Here is a 26,173-nt window from a genome sequence, read left to right as displayed (position 1 = left end):
CAACAGGAACGACTGAAAATGTTTACTACAGACCAGAGAATTGAGTGCACTTTGCTATTGCTCCTCCCCATACACTCTCTCACACACTGCATGACATCACCACACATCTGTTGTCCCAACAGGGATTCATCACATAGGCACCAAAACGACAATCCTATCTTTTTTACTCATCTTACAGTCTTTCCATCCCTCTCTCTCATTCTCTGCACTGACCTGTGGCTTTTTTTCTACCTCATCCTGCATTCACAAGCACGCGCATTGTGGAATTGGGAAAGAACTTTCATTAGAAGTCAATTAGCCATTTAAGAGACCCTTCAATCCACCCGTGTGATTACACACAGACCCCATCAACCAGGTCAGCACTAATACAGCAAGGCTGTTGTTAAAAAAAAAAAAAAAAGCATAAAAGATTGTCTCACTGGAAAATGTCAGTGCTCAGTCTCTTTTTTTTTTTTTTCCAGATCTCGTTCTTTCCAAAGTATTTTACTTATCTCACATATTTCTTTCTTTCTTTTGTTTTGTTTTGTGAATAATAACATCCGGTCTAGATAAATCCTGAGGTGAAACTTATATTTCCCTTTGACCCTCAAACCAGAGGTCCCTGTAATTTTTTAGGTATTACATTTACTGTATATGCATCACTACCACAAAATGCCTTGCTACAGTATGTAGCCTATCACTTTTTAAATAATATCATATTATGACATATTTTGCAAAACTTAAGAATCTTAAATGATTTTCTTTTTTACTCTATATAAAAATGTAACAATATCATCATCAAATGAACTTGGTACAATAATAAGACAATGAATGATGTTTGAACACCTCATACAATATGATTTTTCTGAGCTCATATTCTAAAAATTGTCGTGCTTTGGGTCTTGGTTCAGATTTAATCGACAGTGGATAAGTAATTTTATACTTAAAAGGGCGGGATACAAGATGGCGGGAGCAGTGAGGTACACTTCTCATTTGAGGCGGTAAAACAGTTCTTCATCTCTTAGGAATATGCAGTCGAGTAGAGCCCCCTTGTGGACATTAATCGAAACTACTTTTACCAGAGAATGTTGGGGGGGAGGGGGGGGGTATGTTAAAGGGAAAAATATGGTCATTCATCACTTACCCCCATGTTGTTCCAAATCCATAAAAACTTTGTTTCGTCTTCGGAACACAGTTTAAGATATTTTGGATGAAAACTGGGAGGTTTAAGACTGTCCCATAGACCGCCAAGTAAATAACACCGTCAAGGTCCAGAAAAGTATGAAAAGAACAGTCCATCTGGCATCAGTGGTTCAACCGTTACGTTATGAAGTGACAAGAATATTTTTTGTATGCGAATAAAACAAAAATAATGACTTTATTCAATAATTCTTTGTCAACAGTCTCCTCTGTGTCTCTCCACAACACCGTATGCTTTTCTTTATTAGCCGCGGCACAAGGATGTGCTGTTTTCTTTCAAATCAAATCAAAGCATAAATACACATAGAAACGGCACATCAGTTTCGCGGTTGACATATGAGATCATACTGCAGACTGTTGACAAAGGAATCGTTAAATAAAGTCATTATGTTTTATTCGCGTACAAAAAGTATTCTTGTCGCCTCATAACTTTACGGTTGAACCATTGATGGCAGATGACTATTCTGACGATGCTTTTCATATTTTCTGGACCTTGTCAGTGTTATTTACTTGGCAGTCTATGAAATAGTCTCAAGCTTCCCGGTTTTCATCCAAAATATCTTTTTGCTCCGAAGATGAACAAAGCTTTTGGTAAAAAAACATGGGGGTAAGTGATTAATGACAAAATTTTCATTTTGAGGTGGAGTATCCCTTTAAGTGTATGGTAAACCTAAGGTGGGCACTTTGATCGAGGGATAGAGAGAGTGGTTATCCTTACACCAATGACAGATGGAGGCCTGGTCTGAAAACTGGGAGGAGGGGATCATTCTTGGAGTTCTGCCTCCCTCTACTGGTATGTCTGAATCCTGTACTTTTATTTAAGCCTCATTGCTGTAAAATTAGGTCTTGTAACTTAGTAACTTGATCTGCTGTTGGTAAATATCAAATCCCACTGTCACTACTCCAGCTGCTTATGCATCTGTTTGTGGGTAATCGTACCAGCATCTGGTTTATGTTTAGCATGGGTGAGAACAATTTCTTTTTTTTTTTTTAATCTAAAAATTACTTATGTGATTTACAGACATTTATAATCAACACTTTATTGAAAGTTTTTTTTTTCTTATTTTGCGTGCATCTATTTTTTTTGTATACATTTTTTAAATAGGTCCTGTAGTTGGGAAGACTCGTCTCTAAAACACATTTCTGTACACATTTACAATTTTCTTTTGTCAGTACTGAGGATTTAGCAGAGCATCATAATCATGTGATCAATTTCAGCTGCAGTATAGCAACATGTGGACATAATCAACTGTGCAACAGAGGTGAAAAAATATCTGGAAAGTAATTGCTGATGAAGCAACTGAGACCAACAGCTGTGAAGGAAGGTGTATTGATGTTCCCTTTCCCTTCGTAAAGGACAAGAGTGCTAAACAAGCCTTTTCCGTCTCTGCTGGCATTTTCAAAAGGGTCTAAAGCAAACGGGTCACTGACAAAATGCAATGAGACAATGATATTCCCCCAAGATGAGGGAAATTCTCTTCTTTTTTCTCTACAATCTTGATTAAGTACATGAAAAGAAACAGATTCCATTGTGTAACCTTCCAGAGCACAGCTAAAGTGCAGTTTTGGCTAGAAAGCTCTGTGGTCAAAAACACTAACAAAAGCATCTGATGGGTTTTCTTTTTCTCGCTCCCTTTTTTTTTGGGTTCATCCTTTCAATTATCTTCGAATATCATCCATACTTTTCTCTTGGCTGCAAATTATTTCAGGGTCATGGACTGGAACATGGGTTTGAATAGAAGTTTTCAATTATATCTGCGCGAGATGTCAGCCATTCTTTTGGCTTGTGTATGTACATAACAGAAAAAACAAAAAAAACAAATAAAAACTCCGTACATCATCAAGAAGATTTACATTTCCAAGAGGAAAAGACAAAGGATGTTTGAAGTGCAAATTGTACTACTGATAAATCATAACTATCCAAAAGGAGGTATATTCTTCTAATGCATAATCTCTAACATCCACTTGCTGGGAGAAATATGAAGAAACACATAACAAGGTCTTGCAAATCCTCAAAAAGGTCAGTTGCAACCATCTCGCCCCCCAGCAGCACTGTGTTCATTTTCAGGACTGAAATTCATATTAATTTACAAAGTAGTAATGAATGACAGATTAATAAAATGAATCCAAGTCCAAACTAAATAGCTTTCTGGTTCGAGTTTCCATCCATTAGCAAAACATGGGATCTACCATTTGAACCATCAGATACAAACAAAAGTAGAAATGTTGAATAGGCTGTGCACTTTGATCTCTGTACTAGCGAAAGACACAGGCTCATAAACATGTCCACCCTTTGAAGCATATGATATTGCACAGCTAATTCTCCAGCTTTTATCCTGTCCAACGTTCCCTGCCTTAAAGCAAACACGCTCAGAGAGCATCTTTACAAGACTAAATTTGTTTGCTTTCCTTCACCAATCATCCCCCATCACTCACAGCGTTTGACTTTGCTGATGTTTTTCATTATGAGAACACAAATCTTTTTTAAAATGCACACACACACCCGTTTAAAAAAAAAAAAAAAATAAATAAATAAATATATATATATATATATATATATATATATTTTTTTTTTTTTTTTTGAAAGACTGACAGCAGGTACAGCTAAGCTGTTTTACTTAGTGGGCTGTCTGTGACATGAGAGCAGAACCCACTTTTACCAATTGTCACTAGAGGGAGTACACTAATTCAGAATGGTCTTCAGCAGTAGTTTTGACATTAAGTGACATGCCAGTGGCATCTGTGCGTCAGATGTCATGTCACATAATGTTAAAACTGCCTCTCATGGTCTTTCTATGTATTTGAATCTAAATCTTTTTGAATGGATAAGGAGTTTCTGTTGTTGTTGCTGTTGTTATTTGCAAGTTCTTTATATCTGGTTGTACGTTTGTTTGTTTGATTTTATGTGAAAGAAAAGTTGCATGTGTACAATGAATATAATAAAAAAAAAAATAAAAAAAAATGGCACTTATTTAAAGTATTGATTGTCATTATGCAATTATTCAATGGGAAGTTAACCCAAAAACTAAATTTCTTTTATCATTTACTTACCTTTATATAGTTCCAAACCGGCATTGCACTCTTTGTTTCTGACGAACACAAATTAAATAATTGAAAAAAGCTTATTAAAAAAAAAAAAAAAAAATCCAGCTTAAGATGGTTTAGTTGGTTTTAGATGCTCATTAGCTAGTCATTAGGAAATGAACTAGTTGAACTGATATAGGTCCAAGACTGATTATCAGCAAAAAACAAAAATAATAATAAAAAAAAAAATTATATAGGCTATATATATATATATATATATATATATATATATATATATATATATATATATATATATATATATATATATATATATATTATAGACACACACGTAAATATTTTATATACATAGGCTACATAATAAATATGCACAGTACAGACACATAGTTTGTACACAATAAGTTAGATGCGATTAATCGTGATTAATCGTTTGACAGCACTATTATACATACATATTATGTATATAAAAAAGAGAGAACAGATAGGTTTTAATGTTGAAATCGTTTGAGAAGGTTCAAGCCTTAATCGGGGGGGCTCAGACATCCCAAACCCCCTCATAATTCGCCCCCTCGTTATTCGGCTCCGATGGTGCCCCATGCCTGCCCTCTTCAGTGATGAGAGTAGCTGCATGCATCATTTACTGGAAGGAATTGTTTTCTGACAAAGCAGAAAACTTTCGCTTTTTGTGAATTGCAAGAAGTAAACAAGGTCTGCTTAATATACCATGTCACTATTATTATGAAAAGAAACGTTTTCGAATCAGATTTCTGTCCATGTCTCATCAATCTCTCTGACATTAAGCGCCGATCACAGAAAGGCGGAGACATCACTCAACCGTGCCCGTAAAGGTGGGCGGACTGGAGTGTCTCCCCCACTCTGCCAATGGCAAAGCACCGACACTAAACTCGAAATCCCTAAAATCAGCCGTCAACCCGCGGCGGGGAGCACACTCTGAATTAGCCGGTATCGCGCAGGAGATGACGGATCGCGTCGCACGGACCGCGGCGCGCCGAGCAGCAGCGTAACGTCACGACAAAACTTCAGAAGTTCGCTTTCTCCACGTGCTCTCTTCAATGTCACCATGCGCAGCATCTCATCCTGCGGTGCACTGCTGTCAGTCTACTACCCCCAGATCTTCCTCATCCTCAGCAGCGGCAGCTACCTGTAGGTTTGAACTACTGCTTTTTTATCCTGACCTTTAATGTCCTCTCGTCGCTTTTGGCTCAACAGTTAACAACTGGAGAAAATGAAAGCGTTAAAGGGTTTATCGTTATTGCATCGCAAGATTAGACAGTCATCTGGACGTGAATGGTTTTTAAGAGTGCAAACACATAATCATTTCCACATATGTTGGAAATAGCATTATTTAGTGCACCTGCTGTGTTACACCATGAGAACGAGCATGTGCTGTAAATATGTTTGAGCCATTTTGTGCTTGAAAAACAAATGCTCAGAGACTCTCTCTCTTTCTCTCTCTCTCTATATAATAAAAAATACACTAATGTATCATAATCCATTCACTGTAAAATTTGTACTTATTTACAGGAAAACATTTAAATGGTGCAGTAAAAACATTGATTAACTGTAACTTTAACACACTAAATGTAATTTACTGTGTTTTTTTAGTAAAAAGTATTAATTATCATACCAACTCTTAAAAAAACTGTAAAGTACATTCCCACAAATGTTATTTTCTTTTATTTATGTTTATCATTTTTGTTAACAGTTAAGCACAATATGGTTGATTAGTTAATGTTTATTACATTTTTAGTGCCATGTGTTGCATTGATGGTGTTTGTGTGGGTAACACTGCATGTCTTTTAGCCAATGTATATGCCTTTTGGTTTACCACCTGCATTATTATGGTGTAAATCTATTATATATATATATATATATATATATATATATATATATATATATATATATATATATATATATATATATATATTATATTATATTATATATATTATATATGAGTGCATTATTATGGTGTAAATCTATTATATATATATATATATATATATATATATATATATATATATATATATATATATATATATATATATATATATATATATATATATATATTATATGATATTATATTATATATATTATATATGAGATTCAACACAGATTTTAGTAGTTCAAGTAGTTTATAATAGTTAATTACACAATAGTTATAAACTTTAAACCATACAAGGAAAGCACCTACCTAAATACCTTATATATTTTTACAGTGAAGTTGCACTGAAATTAATTATTTAAATAAGTAGATTTCCAGTTATACTAATGATACCACCCAGTTTCAGGCTAAACATGTCATGCCAGTATAAACCAGTTCATTCAGTCAAAATGGATGGGATTACTTTTCATTCACTTGCTGTGAGACAGTGAGTAATCTGTTTTTCTAATCACACCATATTCTGATCTGAAATGCTTGTAATTTGAAAACCGCATTAAAAAAAAAAAAAAAAACACAGAGCGTGAGGTGTGCGAGATGTGGCTGGAAAAGAGAACCTTTTATTTGCACTAAAGTTCAGCCTTTGGAGAAATTACTGAGCCACACATGTGTAGACCATAAATGTGCTTTATATAGATTCTGGTCACTCTTTCATAATCATTATTTAAAGCTTTGAGTCCGAGTCTTGTCAAATTTACACATTGTTCTCTGATTCTTAGTTAATTTAGAAGCCTGTGGACTATTTAGAGCCCAAAATATTCTTCATGGATTTTCCTCAGACCAGACCTATGAAGATGACTTTTAAAGTTTCCCTGTGTTCAGATGCTATTAAATAACATTCTTGTTACAAGAACAAGAATGCAAAACTATTAATTATGACTGATGAATGGACACTCTAGTTTTGGTAGCTCCTCTCAAATTTGTCTTTCTTGGCTCAAATGGGTTTATTCCAAATTTGTATCACGACATTAGGACACTTCATCTTCTGGTCATTAGTACGAACATCTCCCACTATGTCAGAAAAAAAGGTCAATATATTTCTGAATCATGTTCACTTGATCAATAGACTCAATAGACTAACACTGGGGTTACAATTTTGTGTAGTTTCACTTTAATTGGGCTGTATATTTTGCGATCGTATTGTTGTGTATGGTCTTTATATGTAGAATAGTGTATGGTTGGTCTGCTCATCTGTTTAGACATGATTTGGGACATTATTATCAAGTTCATTTCCACACTTGCCTGTAAAAGCTTTGTTTCATGAACTTTGAGTTTGTCGTTCTGTTTTAAATGAGTCATGAGATGTTCTTAAATTTTTTCATATAGTAAAGCAGGGTTCCTCAAATTTGCTTTGGAGGGTCAATGCGCTGCAGATTTTGGCTCCAATCAAATGTTCATTTTTGGGTCCCCATTTCTTGAATACCTGGTCTATATCAGCTGTTGACATCAATATACCTGGTCTCCTCCAAAGGGCTTTTTCTTCAGTCGTGGCTTTGGGTGCGAACATCATCTGCAACAAAATCCCTGGCCTGGCCCCCAGACAGCGCGCCATCTGCCAGAGCCGCCCAGATGCCATCATCATCATTGGGGAAGGCGCTCAGCTGGGCGTCAACGAGTGCCACTATCAGTTTCGCTACGGACGATGGAACTGCTCTGCCCTTGGCGAGAGGACCGTCTTTGGGCAAGAGCTGAGAGTAGGTCAGTAGGTACAGCCCTGAGATCTGTTCTTGTGTGTGTGCATGTGTTGCTTTGGCTGCAATTTGTTTCCGTGAGAGTGTGGCCCTGCGACACAAGTGAGATGAAAAGATGTTAAAGTGGACGTGATCTGTCCGCAATTACATTCAAATCATTTGCACACTTACACAAACACACACTAATGGCACCACTGACTTTGTGAGAAACTCAACCGAAGAACACACAATAATGTTTTTTTTTTTTTTTTAATATAGCACTCCCATATAAATTGCCTTTCAGTCAGAAATGTTTTGTTACGGTCAGGGTGCGGTGCGAGGCTTGGTTTAATTCAACGGTCCTGGTAACAATCACTCTTTTTGGGGTTGGTTGACTCTACACAACAACATCTTATTTCTTTTGTATGATTCTCAGCTATGGTGAGCTCTAAACTGTGCATATGAGGGTTCTAATATGTAAGAAGCTTTTTATGCTCTGGTATGAGTTTATATGCAGTATCTAGGAATGGATGGAATCTACAGACTTACTCAATTCCTGCACCAATTTTGACTATAAAATTGATTTAAACAAAACAGTTGAGTATGCTTTATTAGTAGTTAAAAGCGTAATCAAATTAGCTGTTCGAATGTACATTTTAGGATAAACCGTAGGTTGTTTAGCCATTATGAACTTTACTGAAAGGCTATTGTTTTTTTTTCCCCCACAAAAATCCATTAAAATAACATTAGCTAATATTCACCAGTAGATCCAGGCAGACATTACTTGTCAAATTATACAAAGACTTTATATCATTTAGATCTTTTGGCTGGATAAGGAAAATAACCCTGTGCTCAGTTAAACCTGATGATCATTTGTAAGATTTCGGCTTTAGCTATGAGAAAAAAAACACAACACTAATAGTCTTTTTTGTAGGATGGAGCAGGTAATCACTGTTGTCTTTACAAGATTCACTGCCAGCATATCTTAATGAGGGATATTATCCTAAAAAATGAGAACAGCAATTTGATATTTGTTTCCTGCTTTTACTGTAAATGCAAATGGTGCATACTAAAATATTGCGGTATTATTGGCAGACTTGATGATTAGTCTTCAAGTAAAGCTTGGAAACAAGGTATGACTATAATTGCGAAAGTGATAACCATAGTTCGACACTACACAACAAGGCACTAATGTACAATAGAATAACAAACATTTTGGGGAACGGAATAGAATAAAATAGAATAGAAAGTAACCAAATGACAAATGACCACAGCACTTTGTTTTTAATTCAAAGTGAAACTCTTACCTTCGGTCGTTAACTAATGTGTTAGTATAGAGATAATAGAATAGAGATCTTTGTGTTGGTCAGTCTATTCTTACTAACCTCTTTTCATAAAGGCCGACCAGCAGGGGTCAGTTTAGTCTCCTTACAGCAATCTCGAGATCAGGAGTGCTCAGTCGTGCTCCTGGAGATTTACATCCCTGCAGAGTTTAGTTCTATCACTAATCAAACAAACATGAAACAGTTAATCATTTCTAAGGGTTAAAAATGACAGGTGTGTTTTTGCTGCTTCGCATTGGAAGTTATACCCTGCTAGTGAATGCAGTAGCTACACCGTTCAGTATGAAATCTATTAAAGATGCACTCGAGGGAACTCACTGGCATGAACTTTGGGGTGCCAATGGTGTCAGATCATCTCAGGAGGTTCAACTCTTTTCTTCCTAGGTAGCAAGGAGGCTGCGTTTACCTACGCCATCACGGCAGCAGGTGTTGCCCACGCTGTGACAGCAGCCTGTAGTCAGGGCAATCTGAGCCACTGCGGCTGTGACAGAGAAAAGCAGGGCTACCATGACCAGGAAGAGGGATGGAAATGGGGCGGCTGCTCGGCAGATGTCAAATACGGAGTGGAGTTCTCCAGACGCTTTGTGGATGCCCGAGAGATTAAAAAAAATGCAAGGAGACTAATGAACTTGCACAATAATGAAGCAGGAAGAAAGGTAAGGAAGACAAGTTGTATAGAGCAATACATACATACATAGACTATATATACATATATATATCATGAAGAACCATGAGTTGTAATACATTGCTTTTAAACCGAGAGATTAAAGACTTAAGGGAAAAACATAGGAACATCACTACTAAACTTCTAGTCCCTCTCATTGAAGGGGAATATTAACATTTAACTAAATGGGTAAACGTCAATTATCACGTACCTCTGTCTGTTGAACATATCAGGAACACATCAAACAGCCCAAAAGTTCTGCTTTTAACTCAAATGTAACCCTATACATAAATGGGGATTTGAGAATTATGGACATTTCTCCCGTTCTTTGATGTGGCCCTGCAGAAGGTAGAGAAAATTACAGGGTATGATCTGGCTAAAACATATTTCTCCCCCTCAGTTTTGACAGATATCTGGCATTGCACATCGAAACATTGCTCAGGACTTATTGAATAATGGGTTTCGGTTTAAATTGCTGAAAACAGTCGAGATAAAATGTCAAGAATTTCCCTTACCCAACAGCTGCATGGATTCACTGGCACCTCAGCTTCAGAGGCCTCTGATGAAGTCATGCCCATTGTAAAATACTATGAGTCTTACTAGGAAATAAAAAAAAAAAACAGATCAACCACATGTGTGTGTGTGTGTGTGTGTGTGTGTATTTAGGTTGATATTTTAGTGGTCTGAGCATTGTAAATAAATCTAAAATGTAGTATAAAAAACATAAACCTTGCATATAAATTTAATATAGCAATATAAACAAATAACTACTTATATTTTAAGTAAAAAAATGATATTTTACGTTATATTTATGATTATACATAATTACATTTTACAATTATATGTTACATTACTGCACAAAATTATGAATAAAATTAATAAAACGATGTATACATTATGTTCAGTTACAAAACGAAGCGCCAACATTTGCTAACACTGGGTTTTTCCCTACTGTTGCAGGTTCTAGAGGAAAGGATGAAACTGGAATGTAAGTGTCATGGCGTCTCTGGCTCATGTACCACAAAAACCTGTTGGACAACTCTGCCCAAATTCCGAGAGATCGGCTATTTGCTTAAGGAGCGTTATGCCACTGCCGTCGAGGTGGAGGCCGTGAGAGCCACGCGTTTTCGCCAACCCTCTTTCCTGCGTCTCAAGCAGTCCCGTGGGTACATAAAGCCCACGGACACAGACTTGGTGTACTTGGACCGCTCGCCCAACTATTGTGAGGAGGATGCTGTGACGGGGAGCACTGGAACGAGAGGACGGCTGTGTAACCACACGTCCCCTCACACAGATGGGTGCAACCTGATGTGCTGCGGCCGGGGTCACAACACCCATCAGTACACGCGCGTGTGGCAGTGCAACTGTAAATTCCAGTGGTGCTGCTTCGTTAAGTGTAACACGTGCAGTGAAAAGACAGAGGTGTTCACCTGTAAATGAGCAAACGGAAGAGTTAAAAGGACAAGAAGGAAAGGCAAGAAGCCAGTGGAAAGAAACAGGAAGTGTTTGAAACAGAAACGGAAGTGTCGGAACTGGATGGCTTTATTTTGCACATCAGGCAGTCTTTATGCAAGAAAGACCGTTGCCAAAAGAGAACGGGGAAGGTTAAAGATGATGCCGGAACTTGAGAGGAAAATGCACTGACCTCAGACTGACCTCGCAAACATATGGACATATGGTCAATAAAGGCCTTCTCTGAGGATGGGATATTGACTCAAAACTCCTACTGGACATTCTCAACGGCTCACAAAGCTGATTGAGGCAAGGGGAACTTGTAAAATATCCCACCAGCTGAGCCACTATGGTCGTTCAAGAGGAAAGAGGTGCTGCAACTTTGCAACTCTGGAAATGCTGGAAAGCTTCAGTCACACTGTATCTGTTTGAACACTGAAAACAAAAATGACCCTCTTACCTTCTCTTCAGGGAGAAAAAACAAAAAAAGATTGAAAATGTTCATACTGTAGATGTCTCGTAATGGTACACAGAAGTAAACACTTCTAATATCATTGCTACTGATCTGTTGCTTCCAAAACCCAAGCCGAAACAGTATAGGACACTGAGTATGTAAAAAGAGCTTCTTTTGCAGTTTACTGATGAAGAAAAGTGGCCAAGTCGTTTCTTGGTGATTATGTTGCCCATTGTTGCACTGGTGGTTATGGTGCATACTGTTTTTTTTTTTTTTTTTTTATGAGAAGAGGTTCCTTTGTCAAATCAAGACTTGGTCATGCATGCTGCAGTACTCTGAACGGGAGTGTGTAAATGTGTGTGGGAACTAAAGAGAGAGCGCTTTTAGATACTTCATAGAGTGACCAAACCATTCCCACGAATGCCAGAGACATGGGATTCCACATCACTGCTCCGGCGTGCACAAGGTCAAGTTATATTCCGCCTGAGTCAATGAACCATACAGCTATGGGTCTGAAAATGGTTAAAAGGTCACTGGAAATATTTCGAGTAGCATTTTTTTATTATTATTATTGTTTATACGAGTTAAATAGCTGGCAAATTTGTTAAAATTTATTTTTTTATGTAGAGAATTATGGCACTTTATGTCAGGTACATTCAGAGTAATTATTGATACTGTTTTCCCTGTAATGTTTTTATTGTTTAATTTCAGATCTACAATGTTTGACCCAGTCGAATTATGTAAGCTTTTTTTATGACTTTTCTTGAGTTCTCCATGAATTCTTTTTCAAGTTTGATATTGAACCATCTCATCTTTTTGTTGTCTAGATGTATTTATACTTTTTTTTTTTTTTGGCAAAGATTAACAGTAGAATTGCTAGATAAATAAAGAATCAAAGAGTTTGGATCAAATGCATCAAACTGTGGCAATTTAAATGAATCTGTTTACTGAGAAAAATGATGCCATGTTGTTAAATGCATGTCAACATCTCACTCGAAAGTTTCTTCCCAGAAACACCAAGCAGCTTATAGCCGTGGGTGTAGATACTGTGAAACGCTGATCTCGGAGTGACGCAGAGCTGTTCCCACCTGGGTTTGAATAGGCATCCGACCTGGCTCATTCATTCACCCGCCGCGTGCTCTCTGCCCCTCTGGTCTTTTTCCTGTGGGTGAAAAGCATTGCAGGCAGTCACCGAAGCAGAAGTAAAGTGGACCTGTTTTGTTAGCCGTCTGAAATGCTGGGTACCGGAACCGCGTAAGCTCCCAACACTATACCCCGGATTGAGAGAAAAGTCAACCCCGATTGTTTCACAAAAACATTTTGTCATTAAAAAATATGAGGCAGAAAAAACAGGGTGTGGTTGGGAGAGCAGAGGCCTCCACAGAGGGGTATTAATGCTACAGGGGTGTATGTGTGTGGACCACTCAGCTCATTCCAGAACAGGACGGGGTGAGATGTGATTCTGCAAGCTAATACTTCTGGTCCGATTCACTTAGGACAAACTAAGGGCAGAACTAGATGACCAGGAGAGCCAAAAAGTGCTGTGGGATAGCCAGAGAGAGAAAGGCCTGAGGACTGATTTCTGGTCGGTTTAAGAGGTGTTGCTCTTCTAATGTCCTACAGTGGGGAAAATATTTATTTGATCCCCTGCTGATTTTGTGAGTTTGCCCAATTACAAAGAAATTAGGGGTCTGTAAGTTTATTTTAATGGATAGAGACAGAACACCAACCAAAAAAATCTGGAAAAAACATTATATAAAGGTTAGAACCCATTTTGTATTTCAGTGAGTGAAATAAGTATTTGATCCCCTACCATCCAGCAAGAGTTCTGGCTCCCAAAGACTGGTTATGTGCCCATGTTAAACGATTAGTCCTGCCACTTTAAGTTACTCCTAATGTCAGCTTGTTGGGTGTATAAGACACCTGTCCATGCAATCGGTTTGTTCCATTCCAACCTCTCCCACCACCATGGACAAGACCAAAGAGCTGTCAAAGGATGTCAGAGACAAGATTGTAGATCTGGACAAGGCTGGAATCGGCTACATGACCATCAGCAAAAAGCTTGGTGAGAAGGAGACAACTGTGGGTGCGATTATTTAGCCTGGTAAGACTCTGCTAATTCACTTTGCTTCGTAGACAGAGTCTGGAATGGCATAATAGAGAAGTGTTTTCTCTCTTTCTAGGGGGCGCTTGTCTGAAGTTTAAAATCATTGGTTACCGTAAGCCAATCAGATACATTTAGTTATGATGTATGTTATGCGCCTGTACAGCCGCATCGAAGCACAGACATCATGCATCGAACTCAAATCTATGATTGAACACTGTAAACCTGTTGTAAACACATGATGATGCGAGCGAAATACTGGAGTGAACATGGCTGTAAACGACTTTTGCAGATTATGCGAAGTTAATCTACGCATCTACGTCAAGGCTCTCAGCCTGCCCTCTGTTCGTTGATTGGCCCGGCTGTTTCCAGACCGGTGGCAAACAGAAAGCTCTGACGCTGTATCAGACTGAGTACAGAAGCGAAGTGAAATTGAGCGGAAGTAGGAAGTCTGACGTTGTCAGGCTAGCGATTATTCAGAATTGGATAAAATACAAAATAATCATAAATCAGCTTCACATGATCTTAAGACAGTTGGGACCAAAGTCACCAAGCAAAACATTGGTGGCACTACGCCACAATGGACTGAAATCCTGCAGCGCCCACAAGGTCCTCCTGCTCAAGAAGGCACATGTACAGGCCAGTTTAAAGTTTGCCAGAGAACATCTAAATGATTCATTTCTTGGGAGAAAGTGTTGTGGTCAGATGAGACCAAAATTAACTCAACTTGCCATGTTTGGAGGGAGAGAAATGCTGACTGGAAACATCATGCTTTGGGGCTGTTGTTCTGCTAAGGTTACAGGACGATTTCACCAAACATACAGCTAAGGCAACAAAGGAGTGGCTCAAGAAGAATCACATTAAGGTCATGGAGTGGCCAAGCCCGTCTCCAGACCTCAGTCCTATAGAAAATCTGTGGAGGGAGCGGAAACTTTGAGTTGCCAAAAAACAGCCAAGAAACCTTAAGGATTTATACAGAATCTGTAAAGAGGAGTGGAACAAAATCCCTCCTGAGATGTGTGCAAACCTAACCTGGTCTTACCAGGTACGTCTTACCTCTGTGCTTGCCAACAAGGGTTTCTGCATCAAGTACTAAGTCATGTTTTGTTTGGGGGATCAAATACTTATTTCACTCATTGAAATGCAAATCAATTCTAACCTTTAAAGGGGGGGTGAAATGCTATTTCATGCATACTGAGTTTTTTACACTGTTAAAGAGTTGGATTCCCATGCTAAACATGGACAAAGTTTCAAAAATTAATTTGTACGTTTGAAGGACGTACAAATTAATCTTCCGGTTTGTCACAAGTTTCGGAAAGTTTTTTTCGAGTATGGCTCTGTGACGTGAGATGGAGCGGAATTTCCTTATATGGGTCCTAAAGGCACTTCTCCCGGAAGAGCGCGCGCTCCCGTATAGCAGAGCAGAGACATTCACTGACCAGAGCGAAAGTGTGTTTTTGGTTGTGAGGACAAGACAACCCTGCACAGATTACCAGAAAAAAAACATCAAGGGACCAGTGGACGGAGTTTATTTTTAAAGAGCATCGACGGAGTTGTGCAAGTGTTTTTGTTGGTTCCCTGCATTTCGAAGATGCTTGTTTTACAAACAAGGCCCAGTTTGACGCCGGATTTGCATATTGTTTATTTCTTAAGGATAATGCAGTCCCAATGAAAAAGGGTCACGATCGTGTGTTGGAACCGCAGGCGGTGGGTAAAACTGCTTCAAATATCTCTGTGTTGTTAACTTAGCTTTTGGCGCGTAAGCACATCAAGTAAACCTTGTACACCTTTAATGAAAAAAAAAAGACGACATAAAGTGGAACTTAGTCATTTTCCAAAACCGCTAAGTGTAACGGATGCCAGCGAGTAGTCCTGTGCAGGTAAACCTCCCCGATCTCAAGAGACGCGCTAGCAACAGACGCTAGTGGCTGTAGCCATTTAGCCTCCATGTTAGAGGAGACCCGGGTTCGAGCCCCGCTCGGAGCGAGTCCGAGGAGCGTCAGAATGAACCCGCTCTCAACGCAAAAGCCTACTCGCGCTCGTGATTCTTATACCTACTCTATAGGTACTCAAGATTAACAGGAGATTGTGTGAAAATGAGCATTTCAACCCCCCTTTAAATAATGTGTTTTTTCTCGATTGTTTTGGTTGGAATGATGTCTCTATAAGTAAAACAATAAACCTATCAAAAAAAATCACAAAGTGGACAAACTTACAAAATCAGCAGGGGATCAAATAAATATTTTCCCCACTGTGTGTATGTTAGGCTGGACAGTAAATAAGCAAAACTATCAATAAGAATCCTGGGACACTTTTCCTAAAATAGAAGAGCAGCTATTTTATTTTTATGTGTAAAGACACATTTATACTATCTTTTAAAAGCATGTAGAGTATACATTTTATTCTAAGGAAAACACATCGTTTACAAACTTAAATTAATTGATTTATAATCATGAAAATATTTACTTTATATTAAGTGTGTATGTTTTCTACTCCATATTAGATTATAAGAGACACACACACACATATATAATATATATATTTATACATATATATTGTTGAATAATTGTTGATTATTGTTGAAATTCCACGGCTTTGTATACAAACCCCATTTTAAAGCACAAAATCTTAAGGCAGTTTTCAAAAAGAAGGATCCAAGTCTCACAGCTATTCAAAGACGAACTTTGTGTGTCCAGGTCAAGAGACAGCCTGGTCTCAATAAAATGCACTGAATTAGGGATTAACCTCTACTCCCTGTTGGTCACCAGAGTTTCTTTAGTGGCTGAAAAGCCAGGAAGACACAGTTCTCCTTGTTTCATAGGATCTGAATCCCACTTTCAGGGGTTGGAATCAAAGACCACTAAATGCATCACAGACGCCAGCATGAGTTCTCTCACATAAGCTCCTCTGATTGATTTCCTCTTGTGTGGAGAACACAAAGCCCAGACCACCCCCTTTATGTTCCCAACTACTGATTGGATATTTAATTACCCCAATGTGTTGTGGGCGTTTTAAGCCATCTCCAGAGTGTAATACAGCATGGTAAAGGGGTGTGGGGATGGGCATTCCGGGACAGCAGTTTCCCAGCTCTACTTAATCAACTATGAGTCTTTCTTTAGGGGCCTGAGCAGTAGACTTCCATCCCTTTCTTCCGCTCTGAAGCCCATTTCTCTGAGCATAGAGTCGTCTGCCACACCTTGTCTCCGAAGTCCTTGTATCAGCTTCTGATTCTCTAGGTTGTGTTCCAGGATGTTCCGGATGGCAAACACAGCCCACTGGCTTATGACTGGAAAGAATGTTAAGGATAGTTTTCAACCGTTTTAATGCACTGCTATGTGGTTGTCAGGGTGTTCTTTGTTGGTTTCATGCTGGCTTCAGCCAAAAAGTCTCCATGATATTCTGGACTCTAGATATATAATCTAGAACTAACTTCAAAACAACTTTTCCATTTTCTTTGTCCACCAGAATGCAAATTCAATAGCACATCACTTTCTGAATTAATATCCAAGATTATACTTAGGGCAGGGATGCACAATATATCGGTAGATCAGTACGTCACATAATATTTTATACAAACTTTGCCCATATCAGAAGTGAAGCTAGCAACACCAGGTCCAGCAACCATGCTAAACAGTAAGAAACAATGACTACTTCCTAATGTGGTCAGGAAGCAGCATCCATGAGGACACAAGCTCAGCTTAGCGGCTCATCCCCTAGTGAAAGAGCAGCTGACATTGTGCCCTGCTCTCTCTAATACAGACCGGCAGTGATCGCTAGAGAATGAAAAGGTTTTTTTTAAACAACAGTGCCAGCTTCAGTCAAGGAGCCTTTGGATACACAGCTGTAATACATCAGATTGTCGTGTTATCAATGAACCATTTCATATGGAACAGAGTTGGCAGGATGCAGGTCAACACTATAAAAATACAAAATATCACTTCAATTCATTCAAGTGGTGGTTTTCCACCCAGGATTTCAATCAAGTTTTCCAGAAAGTGTTGCACATCTATAAAAAAAAGACTTCAGTCAACACCACCAAATTACTCAGAAATGCAATACCGACATTTAGCTTCATAAACTATTCCGACTAGATCTTTCACACAAGGAGACCGATGAGTGAGGGTTACAAAATAATCGTGAGTCAGCCCAACAGTTCCACCTCTGTACAGTGGACATTGCTAGGTGGTGGGACATGAAACCATTGGGCCAGATGCTGGCTTTGCTCTAATAACATCTCAATTGCGTTTTCAAGTCTGAACAAGCCTCAATCACTCAAACATGAAACACTGAGGTAAAACCTCTATTAGTAATTGAATATAAGAGACCATTACAATGCAGTTCACACTTTAGATAGCAATATCTTAGCATTTTTGTGGTGGTTTTCACTAAACCAGAAAACCCTCATTAAATACACCTCAAAAGCACAGTGTGAAAAAATAAGTGCATGGAGTCACAATCAAGGATACAGGGGTTGTTGCTGTCGATGCTGCAGTTGTCCAGAATGAGAGCTATACCGTCCAGTTCTCTTACCTATAGGGGACAAATAGAAAAAAAAAAACAGGGACATCGTGAGCCAGACTGGACAGAAAACAATTATTTTCCATCGAGGAAAGTCAATGCGGTTGAGCTCTGGTTTGGCGCAGTCATACAAGTTTGCGCTGGTTTTCGTCACATGCAGTCTCTAACTATACCGTACATTACCCTGAGTATGTATCATAACCCAAGAGCAACAGCGGTTGCCCTTTAACTACTTTGATTACATAAAAAAAGAAAAAACTGAATAAGGAAGAGGAGACACAAGACATAGAGCCCTGACAATTTTCTTCTGCTAATGACAAACATGGCATTTGATTGAGAAAGTAGTGCAAGCAATCAAAATGAGTGAAACTTATGTAACCATATGCTTCAGCCACAGAATTAGTTTTGTTTGGCTATCCTCACATGTAGTGGACTACTACAGAGGCAGCATTTTAAAACATCAGCACCCCTGATGCAAAAGCACGTCCTACTTAACTGTACCGCCATCTAAGATACTTTCTTGCAGCAAAGCAAACAATAAAACAAATCCAAACAGGTGTGGTATTGCTTTTTATGTAGAGCTGTCTAAATGAATATTTTTTAGAGGTCCTCTAACAAAGAAAATGGTTTAGAGATTTGGGAATTTAGATGGATCACGGGTGAGAGGCGAGCACATCCCGTCTGGTTTACATAGAAAATTTATGGAAAAGCAGCGTAGTGGAATGCAAAAATGCATTCTGAGTGAACGGCCCATTAGAAAGCAGCAATAGGAGCCGTACGCTCACAACGTTTAGGAAGAGGGTTTTGGTCAAAAATTGTGGGTGCAGGCTTGGGGGGGGGGGGCTTGCTATTGTTTTTTGACCTTTGACCTCTCAGTTGTGTGCCTTGACCTTATTTAAGAAGGCCAGTACTAGGTTCTCCTCTGTGCTGATTGAAGGGGACAGACCTGAAAATCCCTCCATCGCAGGAGACTGCTTAGAAGAGAATTCATTAAAAAGAAGGGAAAAAAAAGTAGAAAGGGAACAAAGTGGAAAAAGATTTGGGGAAGCAATGAGACTGTACTAGCATGAAATTCAGCATGGTTCTCAAGTCTTTATCTAACGGCATTAATCCCCTGATTAGTTTTCAAGGAGGGAGCTTCCACAAACAAAAAGCCCAGGCCTGGGTTGATGGACAGAGAGAAAGGCTCTAAACCACAGTATTGTTAATGTGTTTACCACGACTGGGTTGTGCTGTCCATTGATCAGCAGTTTACTGGAGTTGGCTGCAAAATCTATGGTGTTAGTTTCATCATTCATTGCCAACACATTCCTTCACTTTCCAACAAGTCATAGAAATCGCAGGAGAGGAAGTTTAAAAGATGATTTCCAGGAATTCTGCTAACTACCTCCTTCCCTCGGCAATCACACTATTGAAGTTTTTCTTACCCATCAGTCAGTTCTCTTTCATTGACGAATTTCAAGCAAGGTGGTGTCAGACAAAACTACAACCAGTCTCGACCATCAATTTATTTCATATTTAGAAAGAAAGATTAGATGACATTAAAAGACTTTATTTAAGAATCGCAGTGCAGCCCCCTCAAAACCAATGAATTGTAAGTTTTTAAAAATTTTAAGTATAATCAAATGAAGTAGCTCTACATTTTCTTTTACACATTTTAATAAGTACAGGTCAGAATAAGTATCTTGTTTGATTTTTATAAAAATATACGCTGCGCTCCCATATTTTGGCATTTCCACAAGTTATTTGTAAGATTAAAGCAGACACTTGCATTTAATGTAATTTCTATGTATATAAAATTACTTTTGTAAATTTTATTTTAATGTGGACACAAAAATGCAATCTTAAATCTTAAATATCCAACAAACATATGGGGTCTCGGTTCTGAACATCTCTAATAATGTGACTTTCAACTTTCATGCAAAATCTCATATATGCAGACTCACTTAAGCACCATTCTAGAAGTGTCTACTGTGTGCAGTACCTTGTCCTGGTTGACAGCGTGGCCATGACACAGGTTTCCAATGAGCCGAATGAGATGAGCTTTGAAACTGAGGACAGGATGGGTATCGGCGCCCCCTGGCCTTGTCAAGGAGAAGTCGTGTGCAGCAGTAAACACATTTTTACTGGTTTTGCCCAGTAAGTGGACCTCTTTCAAGAGATCTGAGGGTGACAAAGACGATTAATGTAGAATTTATACATTACATAGAAGATTTGAGAGACAGCGAGAGAAAAAGAAATGCATGCTGGCACGAATCTCATGTTTAATGCGTGACATCACAGCTGGAGATGACAGCAGAGTCTGTGAAGAATGAAAATAGTGTCTGTCTGCAGTGAGCTGTGACCTGTCAGAGGTGTTGGTTTCGTAAAGCACCCTTCTGAAATGGCTGCTTTGTGTTTTAAATAGGAAAGGAGAGAAAAGGCATATAGTGGTGTGTGGTTTGATTTTTCAGTTTAGTTAATCATCTCCAAGACAGAATAAGGGACAGCAAGTTCAGCCCCATGTTTTCAAGAGCGTTTACAGTGTGATTATGCAGTTGCACCAAAACAAATATTTTGCATCTTCAATTCATGGTAGAGACTTGATAATTCCCTATGGTTTTTATGTATTCACATTAGGAATGCATTAGGATTTTTATTTCCAACAAAAGCATTACGCCAGAAATCCAAATTTACCAACTGTTGCTCTCAAAAGGTCAGCGTGATCCTGCAGGGCCATAAACTCCTTGCAGTCAGAGGTCATCTCACAAAGGATGTCTAAAAGCCTGATGACAACCATAGCCTCCTACAAACGTAGAGAAAATACCAGGCTTAGTACATTTTCTATATAATATACAGTAACTTTAAGGACAATGAGATTTTTAAAAATGTTTATTTGAAAGAAGTCTCTTCTTTCAATGCTCACCAAGCATATATTGTAAAAAAAAAATGTATTCCTGTATTGGCAAAGCAGCCATTAGTCCAGTCTCACATGATCCTTCAGAAATCAATTTAAAATGCTGATTTAATGCTCAAGAATATAAGTAATAACTGTAGTTTCCAATATCTGTCCAATATCAACAGACAATGATAAAAAAAACAAAAAAACATCCATAATATATACAATATGAAGCTGACCTGGTCATCTGATGATTCAGAGCTCAGAGTGAGAACAGCACTGCAGTGATCAGTAAAACAGGAAGCCAGGAACTGAGCTGTGCTCAGAGGCATTGAGCACTTCTCCTCCTCAACGACACCAAGCTGGGCTAATATCAGCTCCAACAGTGTGAGCCTGGTAGTAAACAGTTACATTCACAAAACAATCTATATTAAACATACAATATGATTTAGAAAGATACATTTGTTCTTGTGGCCCATTTTACTATGTTTTAAGAGAGATAATCAGGCTCTGTTCCAAACCCTAGTGAGCTGACACAGTGAAGCGTCCTAACCAAAGTGTTTTTAATTTATATTTTCAATAGATAATAACACACTGAAAGTACAAAAGTGTCGAGAAATTTTTTATTTTATTTTATTATGTTATGTGAATGTGTATTTTCTTTTGGAATTTTTTAAATGGCATCCACCATTTTTTTTTTACTCCGTTCCTCACAATTCCTTATCTACAAAGGATGAAATGTTAACTTCGAATATTAGGTGTTTTAAAATGCATTTGGAACAGCCAATGATGTCTGAAAATGCAGTCTAGTTAGGCAGCTCACTAGCATTTATAAACCTTTGTTCGTTTATAAAATTGTTCATGTTCATGTTAGTTCACGGTGCAGTAACACTTAAAACTACTGAACTTGAAAACATAATAGTAAACATTTAGATTAACACTACCTAAAATGAATAAATGTAGTTATTAATGTTAACAAATGTATCCACATTGTATAGTATTACTAGAAATTGTAACAGAGCCTTAAATAAACACATCAACTCATCAGAAATGTCAAAACTCAGTATTGTGATATATTAACCTTATCTTATTTGTGCAATAATTGAATTAAAAAATTGATAGTTTTTACCTTTCCTCATTGCTCATTTCAGTGTACATCTTCCTAATGAGCTCTGACGACTTGAGAAAGTGTTTTGTGACAATAAAGACCCTGTAAGAAGAGTAATATATGACCAACATGGGGTATATAACAGATGTGGTTGTCTTTTGTTTGTTTCAATGAAAACACAAAGCTTACGTCCAGTCCACATCAGGCAACGTCCTGCACAAGTCTATGATCTTCAGGGACAATTTAAGCTGCTGTGTGTCTTTAACAAGCTGTTCTGTCTTGTGTTTATCCAGACAAGTGTGGATCACCATACATGTGTATGAAACCGCTCTCTCATCTGCAAGCTCCAAAAGGTCCCTTGAATGATATAAAAGTGGTTATAAACCGCACCCGAGGGCTTTACAAAATGAGGACCAAATACATTTTTTGACTGCAATCGTAATATATGCAGCAGCGGCCGCCGGACCATAAATTCACTCACCAAAAGACATGCGGGAACCCAAGCTCCCAGATGTCATCTTTGCAAAGCTGGTTTCCAACAGCAATGTTACCAAGAAACTGAATCCCACATCGAAGTGCTGCCAATGGATAGAATCATAAATCGAGTTATCTGCCTGTTACCCGCCATCTCGCAGAGGAGATCTTTTCTGAGAGGAGCTGACAACTCTTGAAACTCACCGTCCCAAATGTCATTTGAACCTCTTGACGAAATCTTGAGGAGTATGGTCAAGATCTCAAAAGATAGCTTGATAGAGCCTAGATCTCTGTGAAAAAAATATTTTTTTAAGTTGGACAGGCCACAGTCATATTCATATGCTTATAATGATTATGATGTTATAAAAAGTGTTCGTAAGCCAGAGACCGCACCAAAAATCTGCAAAATCCTAGGATTTCAAGAACATATTAAAAACAGTTCCCGTATAAAATAAAGAAACAAACTGAATTAGATTAAGAACATACAAAATACTAAGAAACACATATATTTAGACAATACATTTTTTGTTACATTTTCAACATTTTAATCACATATTTATGCCAAGGAAATCATTTGAAATGAAAAAGCTCAGAGTTTTTGGACACTACACTACCTCAGACAGCACTGGTTTTGAGTGCACTGTACGCAGGCATTTCTGTGCGCTCTGAAACACTCTGCGGTGAGTTTAAGGCACAGAGATGCTGATTCTTCCTGTGAATCCGTTTTTTCAACCATATGCTGTACATCCACAAAAAGCCTTGACAGCACTGCAAAGAGGTTTCCAAGAGCCTCTCTGTCAACACTGGCTCTGAAACAAAACAGAAACTGTGTCGGTCAATTTTCAGCTCGGTGAATGTTTATGGTAGTACATGCATCCTACCATTTTCTTCATAAACAATAACTGGTTCATGTGTAAGTACACAGTATACATAGACTGACACACACACATTTCTGTTCATTTGTGGAAAGTGTCTAGTACCTGAACTGCTCATCCCGTAAAGTTGTCGTCACAGTTTGCAAAGTTATGAGATGCGTGTTTGTAAGTTTTTCCGTGGCTATTTGACAGAGCGCGCTGTTTATGTTCGCCATGCTGTCAGTGGAGGCTGCCATCAACACGCGCGCACATAAACACAGCCCTTTACTTCCGCCTCCCGGATAGAATGGATTTCAAAATAAAAGCCCGCGAACTTACGTTAAGGTTCTTGATTTGATACAGGGTAATGTGTATATTTTTTGTTACAAGTCTACAAACCATATTTGAAAGAAACCAATTAACTTCTTAAGTGTGCGTAAGATAACCTCTTAAATCTGAGATTGAAGAGATTTGACTTTTTATATTTAATTTTCTTAATTTCACAACATTACCGTGGTAATTAAAATGTATTAATAAAAAAGATTTTGCTACAATTCACTGAATAATCATTTAATAGATTTCAATTATTACATACAGTCAAGGCGGTCAAGACCCATATGGTGGAGCAGGCGAAAATCACCTTCCAGTGAATGCATTATAATCAAAATAGTCACATTCCTTAATTTTTTGAGCTTTTATTTTATGCCAACACTTTTGTCTCTCAGTGAAGGACACTGATTGAATCTGATCTTGAGAGGACAGACCAAATGTTTGTGGCAATTCCTAAATATTATTACGTGATATAACTTTCTTGATGTCCCCATTCAAGGATAAAATCATCAGATCATTTTAAGCCAGGCCATCTGACACCCATTCATCTGAATCAAACGTTCAAAGGACATTAATTGATCCAGTTTTTTTATAAACAAAATGTCGGGAAAAGTGTTCCAGCTGAAACAACAGTTCCCCTTCGAAATCTCAAAAGTGCCAGAGTATTTTTGGGTCATTGGCTTTCCATTCTGTGGTTCATTTTGTGTTTTTTTCTGGCCCGAGAAATGCACTGAAGGAAGTTGGTCTTGCATGAAGAATATAATTACAGGTGGTTTTGTATCAGACATATATCCTCGGGTTAAGGGTGGACCCGCAGCTACTGCATAAATGGGGTAGTGCCGCTACCAGACCTTAAAACAGTCATTGATCATTAGAGACAGAAGCCAACTGAAAGCATCTACTGTGTTTAATGGCTTACAGGGGCGGCCGACAATGTTCCCCTCCACCACTCCAAATGTTCGTGGTGTCCTTGAGCAGATAAATGTGTGCTAAATCAATGATCACTGAAACACTTGCAGAAATATTATAGCAGTTGGGATGTGTGCTGCTCTAATATGGTTCTCATAAAACACTTCATCATGGGAAGCAGCTGGGTGCAGTGAAGTATTGCTTTCACAATGAAAGACTTTCAGGAGACATTATAATATCATGCCACATTTTCATTCCAGGAGGAGGCTCATTCTACAACAGTTTAAATATTGAGAGTGTTAGAAACTATTGCTGACACTGTTGTGTGCAACAGGACATAACGTGTCATTAGAGATAAGAAACTAGCCTACAGTTGACTGACAGGAGGTTCGTCTAGTATTTGTAACAGATCCATTTACTTTGAGAAGCATTTTTGACAATTTCTAAATAACAACCACCAATACCTGCGGTCTCAGAAAAATGTCCATCGTCAATGAATGTACAGTATATAGTGAGTGATGCTTGTGAATGAAATTTCACCCTTTCTAAATGCATGTTATTAATCTTTTTGTGATGGATTCATCTGTGCTTAAGTTTTTTTGACCTCCAGAATACTGCACTGGGGTGGTACATTTTCTACCTTTTAGGAACTGTAATGTACACTTTAGGTACTTATATATAGCTTAAAGGAACCAATATGGATTCTGGGTACAAATGTGTGTATCTTTTTTTCTGAGTGTATGTGTGTTGACACTTATAAGATATATGAAAACAGCAAACCCAAACCTGGATATTTTAGGCAATACTGAAATCCTGGCCCGGACCATAGACTTTTAAAAGGCCAGGATGCGTACAGGAAAAACAAGGATGTAATGGTCAGAAAGTTACCTTAGTTCCAGAACCTGTAATATTAGGTAAATTCTTTGATGTTGTGTTAATGCCTTTGTCTTGTTGTATTGTGCTTGTATCGATATAAACAATCATATATGCATATAACAATGGATGCAGACAGACAGTCAACTTGTTCGAGTGTTTACTAACTGGCTTTGACTGTTCCAATATGGCGGACAGCTTACATACAGCAGCCCATAGAAAGTCTTTAATATGGCAACTACATATACATATCTAAGTGTGAAACTACATACTTCTCTCTAGTGACATATGCTGGATTTCTCCAATCACTTAGTCCAATTAAAGCCCGCCACTTTTTTACAATGGACTCCAAGCTTGCATT

The 26,173-nt window shown here is 38.2% G+C and overlaps 2 protein-coding genes and 1 long non-coding RNA gene across 3 annotated transcripts; 1 reads left to right on the top strand and 2 right to left on the bottom strand.

The window, feature by feature from the left end:
- The first annotated feature begins 5,121 nt into the window (after positions 1–5,121).
- Positions 5,122–12,384, top strand: LOC127974486 (protein Wnt-7b). Its single transcript, XM_052577821.1, has 4 exons — positions 5,122–5,385; positions 7,653–7,879; positions 9,579–9,850; positions 10,819–12,384. Exons 1-4 carry the CDS (start codon positions 5,303–5,305, stop codon positions 11,296–11,298), a joined length of 1,062 nt encoding a protein of 353 aa, XP_052433781.1. The 5' UTR covers positions 5,122–5,302; the 3' UTR covers positions 11,299–12,384.
- LOC127974517 (uncharacterized) lies at positions 6,711–10,517 on the bottom strand. The gene is made up of 5 exons (XR_008157306.1): positions 10,374–10,517; positions 10,070–10,197; positions 9,513–9,774; positions 9,237–9,355; positions 6,711–7,963 (listed from the first exon to the last, which is right to left on the bottom strand). It is a non-coding gene; the product is annotated as an uncharacterized LOC127974517 (long non-coding RNA).
- Positions 12,385–12,845: 461 nt separating the features above from the next.
- Positions 12,846–23,997, bottom strand: LOC127974480 (ataxin-10-like). The gene is made up of 11 exons (XM_052577809.1): positions 23,827–23,997; positions 23,461–23,655; positions 23,051–23,136; positions 22,854–22,950; positions 22,562–22,729; positions 22,394–22,474; positions 21,504–21,657; positions 21,063–21,171; positions 20,371–20,549; positions 18,335–18,398; positions 12,846–17,154 (listed from the first exon to the last, which is right to left on the bottom strand). The coding sequence occupies exons 1-11, from the start codon at positions 23,955–23,957 to the stop codon at positions 16,970–16,972; spliced, it is 1,449 nt and encodes a 482-aa protein (XP_052433769.1). The 5' UTR covers positions 23,958–23,997; the 3' UTR covers positions 12,846–16,969.
- Between the last annotated feature and the right edge of the window lie 2,176 nt (positions 23,998–26,173).

This window comes from Carassius gibelio, chromosome A4 (genome assembly GCF_023724105.1).
Source record: "Carassius gibelio isolate Cgi1373 ecotype wild population from Czech Republic chromosome A4, carGib1.2-hapl.c, whole genome shotgun sequence".
Taxonomy (NCBI): Eukaryota; Metazoa; Chordata; class Actinopteri; order Cypriniformes; family Cyprinidae; genus Carassius; species Carassius gibelio.
Note: the sequence above shows the minus strand (reverse complement) of the source record. Positions and strands in the feature narration are given on the sequence as shown.